General features: G+C 43.2%; 1 protein-coding gene across 1 annotated transcript in view; it reads left to right on the top strand.

Moving 5' to 3' along the window:
• The window catches only part of LOC128655850 (zinc finger protein 510), a 95,723-nt gene that overhangs the window by 54,839 nt on the left and 18,059 nt on the right, over positions 1-22,825 (top strand). The window contains exons 5-6 of the mRNA XM_053709417.1: positions 18,785-18,883; positions 21,974-22,081. Coding sequence (XP_053565392.1) covers positions 18,785-18,883; positions 21,974-22,081 — 207 coding nt within the window. The remainder of the gene's footprint in view (positions 1-18,784; positions 18,884-21,973; positions 22,082-22,825) is intronic.

The raw sequence follows: 22,825 nt of genomic DNA, 5'->3' as shown, positions 1-22,825 counted from the left end.
ATCTGACAGACAGGTATGCAAACTGTTAGATTCCTTTGTGATTCTCCTTAATGACTAGCCTTATACTGTTTATATTTGTATTCTCTCATGTCTCTCTTACAGTATGGAAAAATCATAAGTAAAAATTACACCTAGTCTAAATAACATCATAAGAAGTACTGATACTCCCATGTCCGTATTTTTATGCGAACTGGGCAGTATCCCCTTTCACCATATGAATTGTATATGTATTTATGCAATCCTTATACTTTCATTGTTGTTTGTTGGTTAAATGTTAAGTTAGTTATGTTGAATAGTTGGTTAAGTTATAGAATCACTGAAAAAGTTCATGTCTTTCTGGTTCTACATGTGATTTTACAGGTTCAAATGAATGGGTCCCATTACAAGCTTTCCAATCTTAAGGGTAAACATAGGAAACAAACTCAACCCCACCGATGTCCACATTGATAGGAGCTAGACACATTAATATCCTCACACAAAATACCAAAGGCCTGAATTCTCCTGTAAAAAGATCGATAGCCCTTAATTGGTTTACTAGACAGAAAAGTGAAATAATATTTATCCAGGAAACACATTTTAAAGACGGTAACACGCCGAAATTTTCCTCAAAGCACTTCCCAACAGGTCACTATAGCTCCCACCCACATAAAAAGATAAACGGAGTAGGCATACTGCTACACAAAAACATCCCCCTACAGAACATCACTACACATAAAGATACAGAAGGCAGATACCTAATACTGGTAGGTGAACTATATAATAAGCCGATAACTTTAGCTAATGTATATGCACCTAACAGAGGGCAAGCTAAATTTTTCAAAAAACTCACGAACAAACTTCTAGAAGTGTCACAGGGATCCACAATACTAGCAGGAGATTTCAATGTAGTTTTAAACCCCAAGCTAGATAGCTCACAAGCAAAAAGCTACTTGTCAGATAGCACGATTAGAAACATAGCTAGTAGTCTGAGAACCTCTTCATTAATAGATGTATGGAGAACTCAACACCCGACACAAAAAACATTCACCTTCTTTTCTACTCCAAATAGATCTCACTCAAGGATAGACTATATATGTGTAGATCAGTTAAGTCTGTCCCTGGCAAAAAACACAGATATTGTACCAACCCCTTGGTCAGACCACTCAGCGACCACTTTAACTCTGGACTGGCCAGACCGCCCAATAAGGGACTTCTGCTGGAGATTGGATAACACTCTACTTTTACAGGAGCATATCCCTGTTAAAATAACCAAATCTCTAACTGAATACTTTAGATACAATCAAAACGCAGACACTGCCCCTACCACAGTATGGGAAGCTCATAAAGCCGTTATTAGAGGGGAATTCATTAAACAAAAATCAATCCTCAACAAATCCTATAATCAGGAATACACACAATTATTCCAAAATCTGAGGGAAGCGGAGAAACTACACCTAGATAACCCCAATTCCCAGACTAGCCTCGATGGTCTCACAGCAGTAAGAAGGGCCCTGAACAATTTACTAAACAGAGAAGTGCATAGAAAGGCATATTACTTAAAGAAACTTTACTTCACTGAGGGGAACAGAGCAGGACCACTACTAGCCAGAGCTCTAAAGAAAAAATCACTTGGGAATTATATCCATAAAATGCAGGACAAAACAAAACAGGAAACCTTTGATTGCAAAGAAATAGCAAATATATTCAGTAGCTACTATAGATCTCTTTATAACTTAACACCAATTGTAGACCCTCCCCTATCAGGCCTGATAAAGGAATATATAGATAAGGCGGACCTCCCAGTCATCCCACAGGACATAGCTAAAACTATGGAAGCCCCGATTACAGAACGAGAGATAACCGAAGCAATAGCGAGCTTACCCACACAAAAGAGCCCAGGTCCAGATGGACTCACAAATATGTACTATAAGAGATTCCAATCAACACTAACCCCACATTTAGCAAGTATGTTTAACTATCTAGATAAGGAGGGACAGTTATCCCCATTGCTCCTAGAAGCGCACATCACCGTATTACATAAGGAAGGGAAACCCACAACACAACCCGAGAGCTATAGGCCAATTTCATTGCTTAATGGGGACATAAAGATTTATGCCAAAATATTAGCGAAAAGAATTAGTGCAATTTTACCGTCAATCATCCAGTTAGACCAGGCGGGCTTTGTTCCGCACAGGGAGGCCAGGGACAACACAATTAGAACTGCCCGTATAATAGAGTATGTGACAACCCACAAGATCCCAATGGCCCTGGTCTCCACTGATGCGGAGAAAGCTTTTGATAGGGTGGCTTGGCCCTTCCTCAGAGCTTCTCTGCAGAGGTTTGGATTTGGGGAGATTATGATTAAGAGAATCTTCCAACTCTATGACTCTCCCTCCGCCAAAGTGAAAGTTAATGGGGTTTTGTCCCAGGGATTCCCAATAAATAATGGAACGAGACAGGGATGCCCGCTCTCGCCGGTCTTGTTTGTACTAGTCATGGAGGTTCTGGCATCCAAAATACGCTCTAACACAGAGATAGTGGGTATAAACATAGGCCCAAACCACTATAAACTCTCGATGTTCGCAGATGATGTCTTGTTGACATTGTCCTCCCCAGACAGATCTATCCCTGCGCTAATTGAGGAATTTGATGAATTTAGCAAGATGTCCAACTTCCTCATAAACCAACAAAAATCAGAGATTCTATGCGTAGCTATGACCCGGAAGGAAGGATTGGCACTTAAAGATCTCTGCCCATACAAGATACAAACCTCACAACTAAAGTATCTGGGAGTATTCCTAACCCCTAAGATTACTCACTTATTCGAAGCAAATTATAAACCATTGCAAAATACAATAACACATACTCTCCAGAATTGGAGAGATAAACCCATATCGTGGTGGGGTAGAGTTCAGGCGATAAAAATGTCAATACTACCGAAGATTCTATACACCTTGCAGGCAATCCCAGTCACCTTACCTAGACTATACCTCACACATCTACAAAAACTCATACACTCATTTATTTGGGGCAAGATAAAACCACGCGTCAACGCGGCCACTATGCACAGAGCAGTGAGGGAGGGCGGCCTGGGAGTACCAAAACTAGAAACGTACTACCACTCAATAGCCCTCCAGCACATTCTAGATTGGCACATAAAGAAAGATGATAAAGCCTGGGTGTCCTTAGACTCCCAGATCCTTAGAGCCCCAAGGCCTGGTGCCATCTGCTGGATGGACAAACGTCTCAGACCTACGGTCTGCCAGACATCAATGCTTTATAAACATATATTGGAGGTATGGGACTACCTAAACCAAAAGTTCCCTAAGCTATCAACACCCCAATCCCCCCTCACTCCAATATCAGCAAATATGGAATTAACAGGAGGATATGAACCCATACAGGGAGTCCGAGTCACATGGGAAATACCTGATTCCTTACCAATAATTAATTTCTTAAACAAGAGATCATTGAAACCTAGACAGGAAATGACACAAATACTACGGGGGGCCTTCACATCATGGCTCAAATACACACAACTCTCACATTACATAAATAGTAACAAAAACAAGCAGGATCTAACTAGACCCCCGACTGCTTTTGAAAACTTGTGCCTGTTGGCCACTCCCGCTAGAGGTACCCTCTCCATAGCTAAAAGAACACTAGATACAGCTACGCAAATGCACCTCCCAACATACACTGAACACTGGCAACAAGACTTAGGCGTAGTGATAGACGAGGAAACCTGGAGAAAAATCTTTAATAACACCCGAAGATCATCTACTTCCACTAAAATAGTTGAAATGAATTTTAAAATACTGATGCGGTGGTATCTCACACCACATAGGCTACACAGAATCTACCCCGCGTCTTCGGCCTTATGCTGGAGGAACTGTGGAGCTACAGGGACTATGGCTCATGTTTGGTGGCTCTGTCCTAAGATTAAACCCTTCTGGAGTAAGATCGAACAGATACTACAGAAATTAGGGGGCACAGACTTCACATTAACACCATTAATAGCATTATTAAATAATACACCTAGTTGCAGATGCAGAATCCGTCAGGGCTTAATTCAGATAAGCTTGAATAGTGCAAAATCCCTAATATCCCTTAACTGGAAATCCCCTTTGATCCCCACAATCCAGCAATGGATCTCGAAAATGAATGATATACTACCACTAGAGCAATATGGTTACTACAGAAGAAACCAACTAGGCATATTCCTAGATATGAAACTTTACTGGGAAGACCTAGTCAACTCGGCTGACCTGAACATTTAATGCCCCCAAAACAAAATAAACACGATTAAACAGACATAAACATTAAAATAGAGAAACAGTTACGAGGCCATACCACACCAAACATATTTAACTGGGGCCCCAGATATGACATAAGCTAAACCCTACCCTTTCGCATGCACAAAAGATAAGATACTTGGAACACCCTATCACAGACAGAACTTGTAGAACTGTTGTTTTGTTAAAATATTTGTATAGTTATTTAAGTTTTTTGTTTTAATTGGTTATACGCATCAACACTTAAGCACTGGACTCGTGAAGTTAATAAAATAAAATATGCTAGACAGACTCGCCAAGATGCAAAGTCCTATGGGACTGATGGACACAGAACTTCTCACCCATGCCATACCGAGACCATTGTATAAGCTCAGAAATGTAACATTAACAGAATCTGTCAGATGTTGTAACGTCATTAATGTGTGAAAACCAATAAAAATTATGTTTAAAAAAAAAAGTGTAGAGCACTGATGTGCAATACAAGCAGTCCGGAACCACTAGTCGTCCGGTAGACCCAATGGAAATGTAGTCAGTGGAATCCTTGTCTCGCCAGGGAGAGTCCAGGGCTTACCAGAGGAAAGTTGGGTCTGTATAGGCCAATATGGTAATGATTAGCCTGCAGGGTCCAGGTCCTCTATCAAATGGAGCCAAAAATCCAGATGATGCAAAATGTTGAAGTCACGTAAGTGAATAGGCAGCAGATGGAGAGTTTAAAATATTAGAAATTTATTACAATAATTTAAAACAAAGCAACGCGTTTCTCAGTGTAAAACACTGTTTCATCAGGCTGTACAAACAACTCTCACAGCTGCCATATTTAAAACCAGATCCAACCAATCAGAAATCATAAAAATTACATGCCCCTTAAGAAGGTACCAATATACAAAGAGGGGGGTATGTGTATAAATAAAAATAATATATTAAAATATTTGCATGTTAAAAATATATACATATTCATATATTAATTAATTATAAACCATATGGATAGATCTATAATAATATTCTCCAAAAACAACAGAATATTTGGAATGTATATAAAGGACTATAAAATGGTATATTTCTAACTGGGAATGGTATATCCCATATTCAGCACTGATATGTAAAGTATTTAAATGTTTATTTAAAAACCTATTTAATCTTAACAGAACACTATGCTAAAAATGTTCTTATTACCATTAAACTATTATTATGATAAGGGCTAGTTCATACCAAATAAATAATTCATATAATGTGATTTGTTATTAGTTACTTGTTTGAGTAGATAAATAAACAAACAGTCATGTCGTGTCGGCGTGAAAGGGAGTAAAATCTCATGTGTGATGTCATCAGAGGCGTGATCAAGGAGCGCCCTGTGTACGAAAATGGCAAAATAAACGAACATGACCAGTCATAAGTTGGAAACATAATAAAGATAGTGAAAATAATTAATCTTAAGCGGATAGACATCCAGAGCAAGAACAGTTAATGGCAAAAGTTCGGGTGCATATCGTCAAAATCCCTATGAGAACGGGGGGGGGGTGAATATAATGACCAATAAACATGGGTCAATAGAACATATGGTGTCGTTACTATCCAATCATAGCGACTGGAAGGAGAGGGAGTGGGGAGTAAATGATACGAGAAAAGGGTTGATACATAACACGTGGAACATGGCTCCAATGGCCAATCACAGGAAAAGTGAGTGGGTGGGCGTGAAGAGTAAGTGATAATGATGTGCTTTGCGAGAAGGCGGTTTGTGCGTAGCCCGTGGGATATGGAGCCAATGGCCAATCGCAGAAAACATAAAGTGGATGGGCGTAAACAATAAACCGATCATAGGAAAAGGGATTTTGGGTCAGTGCCTGTGAGTGAAATAATCACTAAATAGCAATCGTGAATGAATGGAAAGGGATGAGTCCTGGCAAGGGTGGTGACGTTACTATCCAATTCAATAAACTGATAGGGGGAATGAATGGGAGTGGGTGATATATTGATCAAACTAAGGGGGTTGGGTCAGTGCCCGTGTGTGATAGAGACATGTTGGTAAATTAATCATTAATATAACGATCTTAAATAAGATACGTGAATGAGTGAAAAGGGCATAAAACCTAACATTGGTGGTGACGCTGATAACCAATTCAACAAACTGGGAGGGGGAGAGAGTGAGCGTGAGTGGTATACTTGTCAAACTGAGGGGGTAGGGTCAATGCCCATGTGTGATGGTGACATATTAAATTGCGTGGAAAGTAATATGACAATCAAGTAGGTACTTAGTGTCTATAATGCCCTCATAATGTTTTAATATCAAAGGTTAAACAAAACCAAGATAAGGGGGTAATAAAGAATGAATGAACATACTGAATCGTAGTTCCTAAGATAATAGGGATGAGTAAGTTGGTACCCATAAAAAAAACCCAGTGGTGATGGAATAATAACACAACTATCCCATCACATGGGTTAAGAAAAAGGGCAGCAGATATAGGCAGAATACAATTAATAAAGAGGAATGTGCACTCAAACAGGTCTAATTATCGAGGCGTGTGATCTAACACTACATGATAGTGGCTGGTATCTAATCACCATCAAATCTCATAGATGGCAGAGATGTGATGGGGTAACATAAGGTATCAAAGTCAATATCACAATCGGGGAGATACCTAATATTCGAAAATATCCAAAGAGCAACCATATAATAGATTCAGTCTATGGTATAGGTGGGCCAAACATCGCAATGAAATGGACACGAATAACAATGATACAAAATAATATGTCACAATGAATATTCATTAGCTAAACTACAAAGTGATATGATTGGGACATAAAGAAAAATAATAATAATGGGATGTATGGTAAAGATGGGGTAGAAGAGATGGTCAAAATGCCGCTAAGTCCATGTTAAGGCTGAGACCCAAGGGAAACAAGGTATTTGTATATCCAGAAGGTTTCCCTCTGTCTCAACCTATTGAATCTGTTGTATAAGTAGGAAGGGGGGATCGTTTCTAGTGGACAGATGTTAAATGTATTCGTAGATCTTTTATGTGTATTATTGCAATGTCTAGGGACACTATGATTTTGAAATTTATTTTTGATGTTTCTAAGATGTTCATTCCATCTATTTCTAATAAGCCGACATGTACGGCCTACGTATTGAATCCCACACAGATTGCAAGTTAATAAATATACTACATAAGTTGATGTACATGTTAGGGATTGATGTATATTATATGACTTTTTTGTAATGTTAGACACAAAGGTTTTGCAACCAGGTTTGGTGTATTTACACATATTACATTTTTTAAGATTGCATTTCCCTACTCCATTCTTTTTAGATGGTATATACTGATTGTTTCTTTTTATCAACTTTACTTGGTGCCAGCACACTTTTGAGTGTGGGGGCTCCTCTGAACACACATTTTGGTTCATGATCCACCAGCTTTCCCAGGATAGGGTCCTTCTGGACCAGGTTCTAGTGTTTCTTGATAATACGCTTGATCTTCATATGATTAACATTAAATTGAGTGATGCAAATTTGATTAGACTGGTCTATTGTTTTAATGCTATTATTATTATTCAGCTTTTGTTTGAAGTAAGAATCTCTGTCATCAAATTTGGCACGCTCATAGCCTGCATCTATCACTTGTTGAGGATAACCTTTCTCTGTGAATCTAGTTTTTAGAATCATACTTTGTTGTTCAAAATCTTCAATATAGCTGCAATTTCTTCGTATCCTCTTAAATTGGCCATATGGGATGTTGTTAAGCCACGAGCTTTAATGATTGCTTTTGTGGTTAAGGTAACTATTGCAATCGTCAGTCTTAAAGTGTGTGGTGGAAATAATTCTGTTGTCATTGGAGAAAGATAGACATAGATCTAAAAATACTATCGATTCTTGTTCAATACTACTTGAGAAAGTTAAACCCATCATGTTGGAATTGAGATGTGCTACAAAGGTTTCCGCAGAGGCAACATCACCCTTCCATAAAAACAAAAGATTGTCTATGTATCTGCCATAGAAGACCAGGTTCGCTCTGTGTGTTGATCTATAAATGTACTTCTCTTCGAACATTCCCATAAAAAGGTTGGCTATCTTTATTATGTTCCCAACTTATGACTGGTCATGTTAGTTTATTTTGCCATTTTCGTACACAGGACGTTCCTTGAACACGCCTCTGATGACATCACACATGAGATTTTACTCCCTTTCACGCCGACACGACATGACTGTTGGTTTATTTATTTACTCAAACAAGTAACTAATAACAAATCACATTATATGAATTATTTATTTGGTATGAACTAGCCCTTATAATAATAGTTTAATGTTAATAAGAACATTTTTAGCATAGTGTTCTGTTAAGATTAAATAGGTTTTTACATAAACGTCTTTACTTTACATATCAGTGCTGAATATGGGATATACCATTCCCAGTTAGTCCCAGGTAGAAATATACCATTTTATAGTCCTTTATATACATTCCAAATATTCTGTTGTTTTTGGAGAATATTATTATAGATCTATCCATATGGTTTATAATTAATTAATATATGAATATGTATATATTTTTAACATGCAAATATTTTAATATATTATTTTTATTTATACACATACCCCCCTCTTTGTATATTGGTACCTTCTTAAGGGGCGTGTAATTTTTATGATTTCTGATTGGTTGGATCTGGTTTTAAATATGGCAGCTGTGAGAGTTGTTTGTACAGCCTGATGAAACAGTGTTTTACACTGAGAAACGCGTTGCTTTGTTTTAAATTATTGTAATAAATTTCTAATATTTTAAACTCCCCATCTGCTGCCTATTCACTTACGTGACTTCAACATTTTGCATCATCTGGATTTTTGGCTCCATTTGATAGAGGACCTGGACCCTGCAGGCTAATCATTACCATATTGGCCTATACAGACCCAACTTTCCTCTGGTAAGCCCTGGACTCTCCCTGGCGAGACAAGGATTCCACTGACTACATTTCCATTGGGTCTACTGGACGACTAGTGGTTCCGGACTGCTTGTATTGCACATCAGTGCTCTACACTTTGTGAGTAAGATTCTTTCGCTTTTCTGCTATCAAATCTAAAGTTGTTTTGATCTGCACCATGTGGCGCCCTCTTTTTCACCTTTTGTAGATCATATGTAAGAAGATGTTTCATATAGCGGACTCTATCAGGGCGTCTTGGCAGACGGTACCCAAGGTGGAAGGGGCAATTTCCACGCTAGCTAAGAGGACCACTATTCCCATTGAAGATAGTTGTTCCTTCGAGGATCCTATGGACAAGAATTTAGAGGGGTTACTCAAGAAAATGTATGTACACCAGGGTTTACAATGGCAACCTGCGGTGTGTATTGCTACCATCACTAGTGCGGCAGCATACTGGTTAGATGTGTTGTCTGATTCTATTCGGACAAACACTCCCCTCAAAGAGATCCAGGATAGGATCAAGGCCCTTAAGTTGGCCAATTCTTTTATTATGGATGCCTCCCTAAAGGTTATTAAACTAGGAGCAAAAATTTCTGGTTTTGCCGTATTGGCTCGCAGAACCTTATGGTTGAAGTCCTGGTCTGTGGATGTGTCGGATGTGTTTTTGGCGATCCCTTACAAGGGAAAGACCTTGTTTGGGCCGGGTCTGGCTGAAATTATTTCCGACATTACGGGAGGAAAAGGTAATTTCCTCCTTCAGGATAAGAGGAATAAGCAGACGAGACGTCAAAGTAATTTTCGTTCCTTTTGAAACTTCAAGGGTAAGCCTTCCTCTCCCTCTACAAAACAAGAATAGTCCAATCCTTCTGGAGGTCCAACCAGTTGTGGACCAAGGGAAAGCAAGCTAAGAAGCCAGCCAATGACTCAGTCAGCATGAATGGTCTGCCCCCGATCCGGGACAGGATCTTGTGGGGGGCAGACTATCCTTCTTTGCTTGGGTTCGGGATGTTCAAGATCCCTGGGCGGTGGACATTGTGTCCCAGGGATACAAACTAGAGTTCAAAACTGTTTCTCCCAGGGGCAGGTTTCTTCTCTCAAGATTATCTGTAGACCAGATAAAAAGAGAGGTGTTCTTAAACTGTGTTCAAGATCTTTCCGACCTGGGAGTGATAGTACCTGTTCCAATGCAGGATCAGGGTCTGGGATTTTACTCCAATCTGTTTGTGGTTTCCAAAAAAAAGCGAACCTTCATACCAATTTTAGATCTCAAAAGTCTAAACAAATTCCTCAGAGTGGCGTCCTTCAAGATGGAAACTATTCGTTCCATTCTTCCCTTGGTTCAAGAGGGTCAGTTTATGACAACGGTAGATTTAAAGGATGCGTACCTGCATGTTCCCATCCACAGGGACCATCACAAGTTTCTGAGGTTTGCATTTCTAGACAAACACTTCCAGTTTGTGGCTCTTCCATTCGGCCTTGCCACAGATCCCAGAATTTTTTCAAAGGTTCTGGGATCCCTGTTGGCGGTGCTCGGATTGCTGGGGCATTGCAGTGGCGCCTTATCTGGGCAACATTCTGGTTCAGGCGCCATCCTTTCAACAAGCAAAATCCCACACGGAAATGTTGTTATCTTTTCTGCAATCTCACAGGTGGAAGGTGAATTTGGAAAAGAGTTCCTTAGTTCCAACTACAAGGGTAATTTTCTTGGCACCATAATAGATTCCTTATCAATGAAAATTTTTCTGACAGAAGTCAGGAAATCAAAGATTTTCGATTCCTGTCTAGCGCTTCAGTCCTCTCCTCGGCCATCAGTGGCTCAATGCATGGAGGTATTCGGTCTGATGGTAGCAGCCATGGACATCATCCTGTTTGCCTGTTTCCACCTCAGACCTCTGCAGTTATGCATGCTCAGACAGTGGAATGGAGATTATGTGTATCTGTCTCCACGAATACATCTGGAGCAGGAGACAAGGGATTCTCTTCTTTGGTGGTTGTCTCAGGAATATCTCTCCCAGGGAACCTGCTTCCGCAGACCCAACTGGGTGATTGGGACAACGGACGCCAGCCTACTTTGATGGGGAGCAGTCTAGGGCTCTCTAAAGGCTCAATAGACATGGACTCAGTCAGAGTCTGTTTTACCCATAAACATTCTGGAGCTGAGAGCAATCTTCAATGCTCTTCTGGCCTGGCCTCAGTTAGCCTCGGCCCGGTTTATCAGGTTCCAGACGGACAACATAACTTCAGTGGCTTACATCAACCATCAGGGGGGAACTCAGAGTTCCTTGGCCATTGTAGAGGTAGCCAAGATAATTCAGTGGGCGGAGTCCCACAACTGCTGCCTGTCGGCGATTCGCATCCCAGGAGTGGACAACTGGGAGGTGGATTTTCTGAGCAGACAGACCTTTCACCCAGGGGAGCTGGAACTCCCATCTGGAAGTGTTTTCCAGCTTGGTTCTCAAATGGGGACAGCCGGAGCTGGATCTCATGGCATCTCGGCAGAATGCCAAGCTTCCAAGGTACGGGTCAAGGTCAAGGGATTCTCGGCGTTACTGATAGACTCTCTGGCGACCTTGGAATTTCAGCCTTGCATACCTATTTCCTCCATTCGCTCTCCTCCCTTGAGTCATTGCTCGAATCAAACAGGAGAGGGTGTCAGTGATCCTCATAGCACCGGCGTGGCCTCGCATGATCTGGTATGCAGACCTGGTGGATATGTCATTTCTTCCACCTGTTGAGAAAGGACCTTTTACTTCAAGGGCTCTTCCTTCATCCAAATTTAGTTTCTATGAAGCTGACTGCTTGGAGATTGAACGCTTAATTTTATCTAAGCGTGGATTTTCAGAGTCAGTTATTGAGACCATGATTCAGGCTCGTAAGCCTGTGACTAGAAAGATTTACCATAAGATATGGCGTAAATATTTGCATTGGTGTGAATCCAAAGGCTACTCTTGGAGTAGAGTTCGGATTCCTAGAATTTTGTCTTTTCTCCAAGAGGGTTTGGAGAAGGGTTTATCGACAAATTCCCTAAAGGGACAAATATCTGCCTTATATATTTTGTTACATAAACGTGTGGCGGATGTACCAGACGTGCAATCGTTCTGTTAGGCCTTGGTCAGAATCAGGCCTGTGTTTAAGCCGGTTACTCCTCCTTGGAGTCTTAATCTAGTTCTTAAAGTTCTTCAACAGGCTCCGTTTGAGCCTATGCATTCCTTAGATATTAAGTTATTATCTTGGAAGGTTTTGTTTCTTGTTGCTATTTCATCTGCTCGTAGAGTTTAAGAGCTCTTAGCATTACAGTATGAGTCTCCTTACCTTATTTTTCATTTGGATAAGGTAGTTTTGCTTACTAAGTTAGGGTTTCTCCCTAAAGTGGTTTCAAATCAGAACATTAATCAGGAGATTGTTGTTCCTTCCTTGTGTCCTAACCCTTCTCAGAAGAAGCGTCTGCTGCACAATCTGGACGTGGTGCGTGCATTGAAATTTACAGGCGACTAAGGATTTTTCTCTGGAAAACATAAGGGACAGAAAGCTACCGCTACTTCTTTTTCTTTGTGGCTGAAGAGTATCATTCGCATGGCCTATGAAAATGCTGGACAGCAGCCTCCTGAGAGAGTTACGGCTCATTCTACGAGGGCTGTTTCCTCTTCCTGGGCATTCAAAAATGAAGCTTCTGTGGAACAGATTTGCAAGGCTGCAACTTAGTCCTCTCTTCACACTTTTTCTAAATTCTATAAATTTGATACTTTTGCCTCGGCTGAGGCCGCTTTTGGGAGAAAGGTTCTTCAAGCAGTGGTGCCTTCCGTTCATCTGTGTCCTCTAGCTTGGGTATTGATTCCCAATAGTAATTAGATGATCCGTGGACTCACTGTGTCATTAGAAAGAAAAGAAAATTTATGCTTACCTGATAAATTTATTTATTTCTTGACACGATGAGTACATGGCCCTCCCTGTCTTCTTAAGGACAGGGTTTTTTTGTTATAAACTTCAGACACCTCTGCACCTTGTTGCTTCCTTTCTCTCATTTGCTTCGGTCGAATGACTGGGGTTGGAGGGAAGGGAGGTGATATTTAACAGCTTTGCTGGGTGCTCTTTGCCGCCTCCTGCTGGGCGAATGATATTACCAATAGTAATTAGATAATCCGTGGACTCACCGTATCAAGAAATAAATACATTTATCAGGTAAGCATAAATTTTGTTTGTTTTTTAGAAAGGTCATCAGAGTCTGATATAACCTTTTTAAAAAACAGGTTGAGTGATTTATTCAAATATAAAGTGGGCAATGGGCATCTGACATCTCTTAGTTCCAAATACACTTTAGTTTCCTTATAACAATCATGTAATAATATAATTATACATGATAAATTACAACTGATGTGATGTTAAGAGATAAAAACTTAGACTGTCAGACACAGTGCTGCTGAGTGACTGCCATACACTATATATTATATATTATATATATATATATATATATATATATATATATATATATATATATATTCATCAGGACTAGTCTCAGCTATAAAAAATAAAAGTAATGTGCACAAATAAAATAAAAAATAGTCCCTAAACATCATAAATCATTACATAACTATTATTTGTGCACGTTACTTTTTATTAGAATATACCCTGTCATGATCATGATATAATAAAAATAACGTTCACAAATAATAGTAGTTACGTTATTCACTAACTTTAGCCATGCTGCATAGATGGCTAGTGCACTGTCGTGTCTACCTTTTAAGCCAGGCCAGGGGGTCTCTCAGTTCCGAACCTGCCTTACTGGTCCGGTATAGTAGGGCTGGGCAGCAGCTGACAATCCAAGACAGTAGACTCCGAGTCCAGGCAGTCCAAACTTAGGCAAGTTGATGACATGTCTGACCGTCACAGGTGGCAGCAGTTTCTCCTTCACTTTTTCCGCCAGTACCGCGCTCAGTATCCTGCTCCCTTGCGCATGAGCAGGGAGCCAATCAACGCCGGTCATGTTCTCCTGGTGCTGTCAATCACCAGGAGAACATGTCAATCTCTGATTGGCTCCCTCGCTAGTTGGCATTATGAGGGATGCCTCCTATTGGACCATTTCTCCTGAATGGCGTTTCGGTCAGCCAGTGTTATCCAGTTGGTGGCGCTCTAATGCTCCGCTGCTGGATTGAAAAAATGCACCCATGTTTCTTAAAGGAGAAGTACAAAAAAAGTGCACTGCCTCTCATAGCTTAACATCGGGAGGAAAAAAAGGTTTGCTCTGCCAGTGGGTGTCGCTCTAATGCGCCTCTGAATATAGAAATGCAGTGCAACGGAGCATGACCATTATCGTAACATGGGGGGGGGATTTTTATTTATTTTTTCCTTTTTAAATTAAATTCAAATAAACTTTGGGCCCTGCCTCCTATGACTGCACGTCCCTAGAGGGACAAACCCCCAAGCTAAAGTTACAAAAAAATAAGTAAAAAGTAAAATTACAGAAAAAAATAAACAAAGCTATTTAAAATAATTTTTTTTTACCTAAACGAATACCCCTATAAAAAATAAAAAATCCCCCCCCCAAAATAAAAACACCCCCATAATCTAAACTAAACTACCAATTACCCATAAAAGGGCCTTTTGTAGGGCATTGCCCTCAGTTAAACAGCTCTTTTACTTACAAAAATTACCAACAACCCCCTAACGGTAAATCCCCCCCACCCACCGAACCCCCCAAAATAGAAAAACCTAAACTACCCATTGCACCTAAAGGGGCATTTGTATGGGCATTGCCCTTAAAAGGGCATTCAGCTCTTGTACTGACATTAAAAGGACAATCAGCTGTTTTCCAGTCCAAAAACCCTAATCTAAAAAAAAAAAATGCTTAAGACTAAGCCCCAAGGACCGCCGTTGATGTTCATGCAAAAGTGCCATTACTGTGTGTGTACATATATGTACAGTATTTTTATACATATGCTATAATCATGTTTGTAACGCGTCCGTCGCCAGGTGCTCACACATCCTCAAAAGAGCAGTCAAAATGCATCCAGGTGGATTCTGAAAATGGCAGGGTGGTGAAAGAATCCACCGAAGGCTGCATCGTAGGCAAACCCGAAGCCTTAAAAAAAAAAAAAAATGCAACCGCCCGCAAGAAAAAAACAAAAACGCGTATCCGCCCACATGAAGTATAAAAAAAAATCTAACCTTCCGCTCGAAGTATTAACAAACACCTAAGCAGCCAACCCTCACATTGCAAAACAATAAAGTAATTAACCCCAATCTGCAAATAACATAATTAAAATATTAACACCTAAACCGCCAACCCCCCACAACGCAGTAAACCTATTTAACCTATTAACTCTTAAACCGCCAACTCCCAACATCGTAAGAAACCTAATTAACCTAATTAACCTATTAACCCCTAAACCGCCAAACCCCCACATCGCAATAAACCTAATTCATATATTAACCCCTATGCCGCCAAACCACCCACAACGCAAATAATGATTTACTAAGCCCCCTAACCGAACACCCCCTAAATTAACCCCAATTACTACTAAATTACAATTAAAATAAAAAAAATCCTAACATTAAATTACAAAAAATAAGGCTAACATTACAGAAAAAAATAAACAAAATTATCAAAAATATTTTTTTTATACATAATCCCTATGAAAATAAAACACCCCCCTAATCTAAACTAAACTACCAATATCCCTTTAAAAAGGGCCTTTTGTAGGGCATTGCCCTAAGTTAACCCCTTAAGGACGCAAGTAGTACAGGGTACGTCTTGCACAAACTGGTCTTTAAAGACCAGCGACGTACCCTGTACGACGTTGGGGTTGAAAGAGTCTGGAAGCGATCCTGATCGCTTCCAGCCGCTTTCCGGTTATTGTAGTGATGCCTCGATATCGAGGCATCCACTGCAATAACATTTTTCCCCATCCGATGCAGAGAGAGCCACTCTGTGGCCCTCTCTGCACCGGACATCGATGCCGCGATCGTTGGTGGGTGGGAGCAGACGTGGGAGGCGGGTGGGCGGCCATCAATGGCTTACCATTGTGCAGAGGTGGGGCGGGGTTGCTCTGGTGGCGCGCACGGACGCGCGTGCACAGGGGAGGCGGGCGCGAGCGTGCGTGCGTGCGTGCGTGCGTGCGTGCGTGCACGGGGAGGGAGCGGGTGGGAACCGTTACACTATGGAACAGTGTGGTTTGTATTTGGAGAGAGGGGGAATAAATATGTTATAAATAGGTTAATCGAATGGATCTTGGAGGGTGTGGGGGTTTAGTCTTGGGGGGGGGGGGGGAAGCTACACTACAGAAAAGTGGGGAAAAAATAAAAAAATATACATTTTTTTTGTAAACTGGGTACTGGCAGACAGCTGCCAGTACCCAAGATGGCTCCCAATAATGTAGAGGGGGAGGGTTAGAGAGCTGTTTGGGGGGGGATCAGGGAGGTTTGGGGCTAAGAGGGATCCTACACAGCAGCATATGTAAAAAAAAAAAAAATACCTTTTATTTTAGTACTGACAGACTTTCTGCCAGTACTTAAGATGGCGGGGACAATTGTGGGGTGAGGGAGGGAAGGGAGCTGTTTGGGAGGGATCAGGGGGTCTGATGTGTAAGGTGGGAGGCTGATCTCTACACTAAAGCTAAAATTAACCCTGCAAGCTCCCTACAAGATCCCTAATTAACCCCTTCACTGCTAGACATAATACACGTGTGATGCGCAGCGGCATTTAGCAGCCTTCTAATTACCACAAAGCAACGCCAAAGCCATATATGTCTGCTATTTCTGAACAAAGGGGATACCAGAGAAGCATTTACAACCATTTGTGCCATAATTGCACAAGCTGTTTGTAAATAATTTCAGTGAGAAACCTAAAATTGCAAAAAAAATTAAGTTTTTTTTTAATTTGATCGCATTTGGCCGTGAAATGGTGGCATTAAATATACCAAAATGGGCCTAGATCAATACTTTGGGTTGTCTACTACACTACACTAAAGCTAAAATTAACTCTACAAGCTCCCTACATGCTCCCTAATTAACCCCTTCACTGCTGGGCATAAAACACGTGTGGTGCGCAGGGGCATTTAGCAGCCTTCTAATTACCAAAAAGCAACGCCAAAGCCATATGTCTGCTATTTCTGAACAAAGGGGATCCCAGAGAAGCATTTACAACCATTTATGCCATAATTGCATAAGTTGTTTGTAAATAATTTCTGTGAGAAACCCAAAGTTTGTGAAAAAGTGAACAATTTTTTTTATTTGATCGCATTTGGCGGTGAAATGGTGGCATGAAATATACCAAAATGGGCCTAGATCAATACTTTGGGATGTCTTCTAAAAAAATATATATACATGTCAAGGGATATTCCGGTATTCCTGACAGATATCAGGGTTCCATTGTAACTAGCGCTCATTTTGAAAAAAAGTGGTTTGGAAATAGCAAAGTGCTACTTGTATTTATTTCCCTATAACTTGCAAACAAAAGCAAAGAACATGTAAACATTGGGTATTTCTAAACTCAGGACAAAATTTGGAAACTATTTAGCATGGGTGTTTTTTGGTGGTTGTAGATGTGTAACAAATTTTGGGGGTCAAAGTTAGAAAAAGTGTGTTTTTTTCCATTTTTTCCTCATATTTTATAATATTTTTAATAGTAAATTATAAGATATGATGAAAATAATGGTATCTTTAGAAAGTCCATTTAGTGGCGAGAAAAACGGTATATAATATGTGTGGGTACAGTAAATGAGTAAGAGGAAAATTACAGCTAAACACAAACACAGCAGAAATGTAAAAATAGCCTTGGTCCTTAAGGGAAAGAAATTGAAAAATGGCCTTGGTCCTTAAGGGGTTAAACAGCTCTTTTACGTTTAAATAATACTAAGTCCCCCCCTAACAGTAAAAAACCCCCACCGACCAAACCCCCCAAAATAAAAAACTAAAACTAAAAAAACGAAACTACCCATTGCCCCTAAAGGGGCATTTGTATGGGCATTGCCCTTAATAGGGCATTCAGCTCTTTTATTGCCCTTAAAAGGACAATCGGCTCTTTTTTTCAAGCCCAAAAACCATAATCTTAAAAAAACAAAAATTAAATAAAAATCCTAAGACTAAGCCCCAAATAGGTACTCACCGTTCCTGAAGTCCGGCGGAGAAGGTCTTCTTCCAGGCGGCTCCATTATCTTCTATTTTCATCCGGAGCGAAGGCGGCACGGAGCGAAGGTACGGAGCTGGTTTCCCCGATGCACGGATCCTCAGGGGCAGTCCTCGGCGGCGTGGAGAGTCCTCTCCATCCGATGTCCATCATACACTGAAGATTTAAATGCAAGGTACCACATTCAATTTGGGATAACTTGCATTCCTATTGGTTGACATTTTTAATTCAGCCAATAGGATTAGAGCTATTGATATCCTATTGGCTGTTCAAATCAGCCAATAAGATTTCAGTAGCTCTCATCCTATTGGCTGATTTAAAAATACACATACATACATACACATCTAACTCTCATACCTATTAGCTTTGATATTATTCAACCTTCTCAGTAACAATGCACTGGCTGCAGTGAGTGTGCTCAGTGTTATGGGGAGAACACATGAATGTATTTCATTTTGTGACTTTTTGCTTTGGGGAGCAGGTGCCGGACCGAACCTAATGCTTAGGATCAGTTCTGTAGGAGAGGAGATGCCGCCTGGTGAGCTTGAGATGCCTGAGAGATGTGCGTCGTCAAACACAGGTGAGTGCGTACTGAGCTGTCTTACAGGCTTCACATTTCTACTGTTCCTCCCCCTCGCCTGCTTAGCTGCACTGTTCTTCCCCCCCCTCGCCTGCTTAGCTGCACTGTTCTTCCCCCTCCTCGCCTGCTTAGCTGCACTGTTCTTCCCCCTCCTCGCCGGCTTAGATGCGCTGTTCTTCCCCCTCCTCGCCTGCTTAGCTGCACTGTTCTTCCCCCTCCTCGCCTGCTTAGCTGCACTGTTCTTCCCCCTCCTCGCCTGCTTAGCTGCACTGTTCTTCCCCCTCCTCGCCTGCTTAGCTGCACTGTTCTTCCCCCTCCTCGCCTGCTTAGCTGCACTGTTCTTCCCCCTCCTCGCCTGCTTAGCTGCACTGTTCTTCCCCCTCCTCGCCTGCTTAGCTGCACTGTTCTTCCCCCTCCTCGCCTGCTTAGATGGGCTGTTCTTCCCCCTCCTCGCCTGCTTAGCTGCACTGTTCTTCCCCCTCCTCGCCTGCTTAGCTGCACTGTTCTTCCCCCTCCTCGCCTGCTTAGCTGCACTGTTCTTCCCCCTCCTCGCCTGCTTAGCTGCACTGTTCTTCCCCCTCCTCGCCTGCTTAGATGCACTGTTCTTCCCCCTCCTCGCCTGCTTAGCTGCACTGTTCTTCCCCCTCCTCGCCTGCTTAGCTGCACTGTTCTTCCCCCTCCTCGCCTGCTTAGCTGCACTGTTCTTCCCCCTCCTCGCCTGCTTAGCTGCACTGTTCTTCCCCCTCCTCGCCTGCTTAGCTGCACTGTTCTTCCCCCCCCTCGCCTGCTTAGCTGCACTGTTCTTCCCCCCCCTCGCCTGCTTAGCTGCACTGTTCTTCCCCCTCCTCGCCTGCTTAGCTGCACTGTTCTTCCCGCTCCTCGCCTGCTTAGCTGCACTGTTCTTCCCCCTCCTCGCCTGCTTAGCTGCACTGTTCTTCCCCCTCCTCGCCTGCTTAGCTGCACTGTTCTTCCCCCTCCTCGCCTGCTTAGCTGCACTGTTCTTCCCCCTCCTCGCCTGCTTAGCTGCACTGTTCTTCCCCCTCCTCGCCTGCTTAGCTGCACTCTTCCCCCTCCTCGCCTGCTTAGCTGCACTGTTCTTCCCCCTCCTCGCCTGCTTAGCTGCACTGTTCTTCCCCCTCCTCGCCTGCTTAGCTGCACTGTTCTTCCCGCTCCTCGCCTGCTTAGCTGCACTGTTCCTCCCCCACGCCTGCTTAGCTGCACTGTTCCTCCCCCTCGCCTGCTTAGCTGCACTGTTCCTCCCCCACGCCTGCTTAGCTGCACTGTTCCTCCCCCTCCTCGCCTGCTTAGCTGCACTGTTCCTCCCCTGCTTTGCTGCACTGTTCCTCCCCTGCTTTGCTGCACTGTTCCTCCCCTGCTTTGCTGCACTGTTCCTCCCCTGCTTTGCTGCACTGTTCCTCGCCTGCTTTGCTGCACTGTTCCTCGCCTGCTTTGCTGCACTGTTCCTCGCCTGCTTTGCTGCACTGTTCCTCGCCTGCTTTGCTGCACTGTTCCTCGCCTGCTTTGCTGCACTGTTCCTCGCCTGCTTTGCTGCACTGTTCCTCGCCTGCTTTGCTGCACTGTTCCTCCCCCTCCGCTGCTTTGCTGCACTGTTCCTCGCCTGCTTTGCTGCATTGTTCCTCGCCTGCTTTGCTGCACTGTTCCTCGCCTGCTTTGCTGCACTGTTCCTCGCCTGCTTTGCTGCACTGTTCCTCGCCTGCTTTGCTGCACTGTTCCTCGCCTGCTTTGCTGCACTGTTCCTCGCCTGCTTTGCTGCACTGTTCCTCGCCTGCTTTGCTGCACTGTTCCTCCCCCTCCGCTGCTTAGCTGCACTGTTCCTTCCCCTCGCCTGCTTACCTGCACTGTTCCTTCCCCTCGCCTGCTTACCTGCACTGTTCCTTCCCCTCGCCTGCTTACCTGCACTGTTCCTTCCCCTCGCCTGCTTAACTGCATTGTTCCTCCTCGCCTGCTTTGCTGCACTGTTCCTCGCCTGCTTTGCTGCACTATTCCTCGCCTGCTTTGCTGCACTGTTCCTCCCCCTCCGCTGCTTAGCTGCACTGTTCCTCGCCTGCTTAGCTGCACTGTTCCTTCCCCTCGCCTGCTTAACTGCATTGTTCCTCCTCGCCTGCTTTGCTGCACTGTTCCTCGCCTGCTTTGCTGCACTGTTCCTCGCCTGCTTTGCTGCACTGTTCCTCGCCTGCTTTGCTGAACTGTTCCTCGCCTGCTTTGCTGCACTGTTCCTCGCCTGCTTTGCTGCACTGTTCCTCGCCTGCTTTGCTGAACTGTTCCTCGCCTGCTTTGTTGCACTGTTCCTCGCCTGCTTTGCTGCACTGTTCCTCGCCTGCTTTGCTGCACTGTTCCTCGCCTGCTTTGCTGCACTGTTCCTCGCCTGCTTTGCTGCACTGTTCCTCGCCTGCTTTGCTGCACTGTTCCTCGCCTGCTTTGCTGCACTGTTCCTCGCCTGCTTTGCTGCACTGTTCCTCCCCCTCCGCTGCTTTGCTGCACTGTTCCTCGCCTGCTTTGCTGCATTGTTCCTCGCCTGCTTTGCTGCACTGTTCCTCGCCTGCTTTGCTGCACTGTTCCTCGCCTGCTTTGCTGCACTGTTCCTCGCCTGCTTTGCTGCACTGTTCCTCGCCTGCTTTGCTGCACTGTTCCTCGCCTGCTTTGCTGCACTGTTCCTCGCCTGCTTAGCTGCACTGTTCCTCGCCTGCTTAGCTGCACTGTTCCTCGCCTGCTTTGCTGCACTGTTCCTCGCCTGCTTTGTTGCACTGTTCCTCGCCTGCTTAGCTGCACTGTTCCTCGCCTGCTTTGCTGCACTGTTCCTCGCCTGCTTTGCTGCACTGTTCCTCGCCTGCTTTGCTGCACTGTTCCTCGCCTGCTTTGCTGCACTGTTCCTCGCCTGCTTTGCTGCACTGTTCCTCGCCTGCTTTGCTGCACTGTTCCTCCCCTGCTTTGCTGCACTGTTCCTCCCCTGCTTTGCTGCACTGTTCCTCGCCTGCTTTGCTGCACTGTTCCTCGCCTGCTTTGCTGCACACTGTGTAAACTTTGTACTGTTTGGATTATCGTTGTTACATGCAGTCGTTTTATTTTCAGTTCTCTGCACTTCAAACCTGCTCCTTAAAATAAAGCAAGAGGATGATCTGTACGGCGCTCACACATTTGACTCTAAACCTGTGGAGAGCAGTCACTGTGTTAGTCCAGGTAATATGATTGTCTGAGAGCAGCAGAGAAACTGGTTGCGTGGGGTGTTTCGGTGGCAGGGAGTTGTTGTTTCCCTGGGGGACTCAAATGCAGCAGTGTAGGGGTTAATTGTTTCGGTGAGGGAGACAGTGTTTTTGGTGTAGTGCAGGGGTTAGTTATTAGGTGGGGGAGGTAGTGTGTTTGGTGTAGTGCAGGGGTTAGTTATTTAGGTGGGGAGGCAGTGTGTCTGGTGTAGTACAGGGGTTAGTTATGTGGGGAGGTAGTGTGTTTGGTGTAGTACAGAGGTTAGTTATTAGGTGAGGGAGGCAGTGTGTTTGGTGTAGTACAGGGGTTAGTTATTAGGTGAGGGAGGCAGTGTGTTTGGTGTAGTACAGGGGTTAGTTATTAGGTGGGGGAGGTAGTGTGTTTGGTGTAGTACAGGGGTTAGTTATTAGATGGGGGAGGCAGTGTGTTTGGTGTAGTACAGAGGTTAGTTATTAGGTGGGGGCAGTGTGCTGGGTGTAGTACAGAGGTTAGTTATTAGGTGAGGGAGGCAGTGTGTTTGGTGTAGTACAGAGGTTAGTTATTAGGTGGGGGCAGTGTGCTGGGTGTAGTACAGAGGTTAGTTATTAGGTGAGGGAGGCAGTGTGTTTGGTGTAGTACAGAGGTTAGTTATTAAGTGAGGGAGGCAGTGTGTTTGGTGTAGTACAGAGGTTAGTTATTAGGTGGGGGAGGTAGTGTGTTTGGTGTAGTACAGAGGTTAGT

The sequence above is a fragment of the Bombina bombina genome, chromosome 4 (assembly GCF_027579735.1).
Source record: "Bombina bombina isolate aBomBom1 chromosome 4, aBomBom1.pri, whole genome shotgun sequence".
Lineage (NCBI taxonomy): Eukaryota > Metazoa > Chordata > Amphibia > Anura > Bombinatoridae > Bombina > Bombina bombina.
Note: the sequence above shows the minus strand (reverse complement) of the source record. Positions and strands in the feature narration are given on the sequence as shown.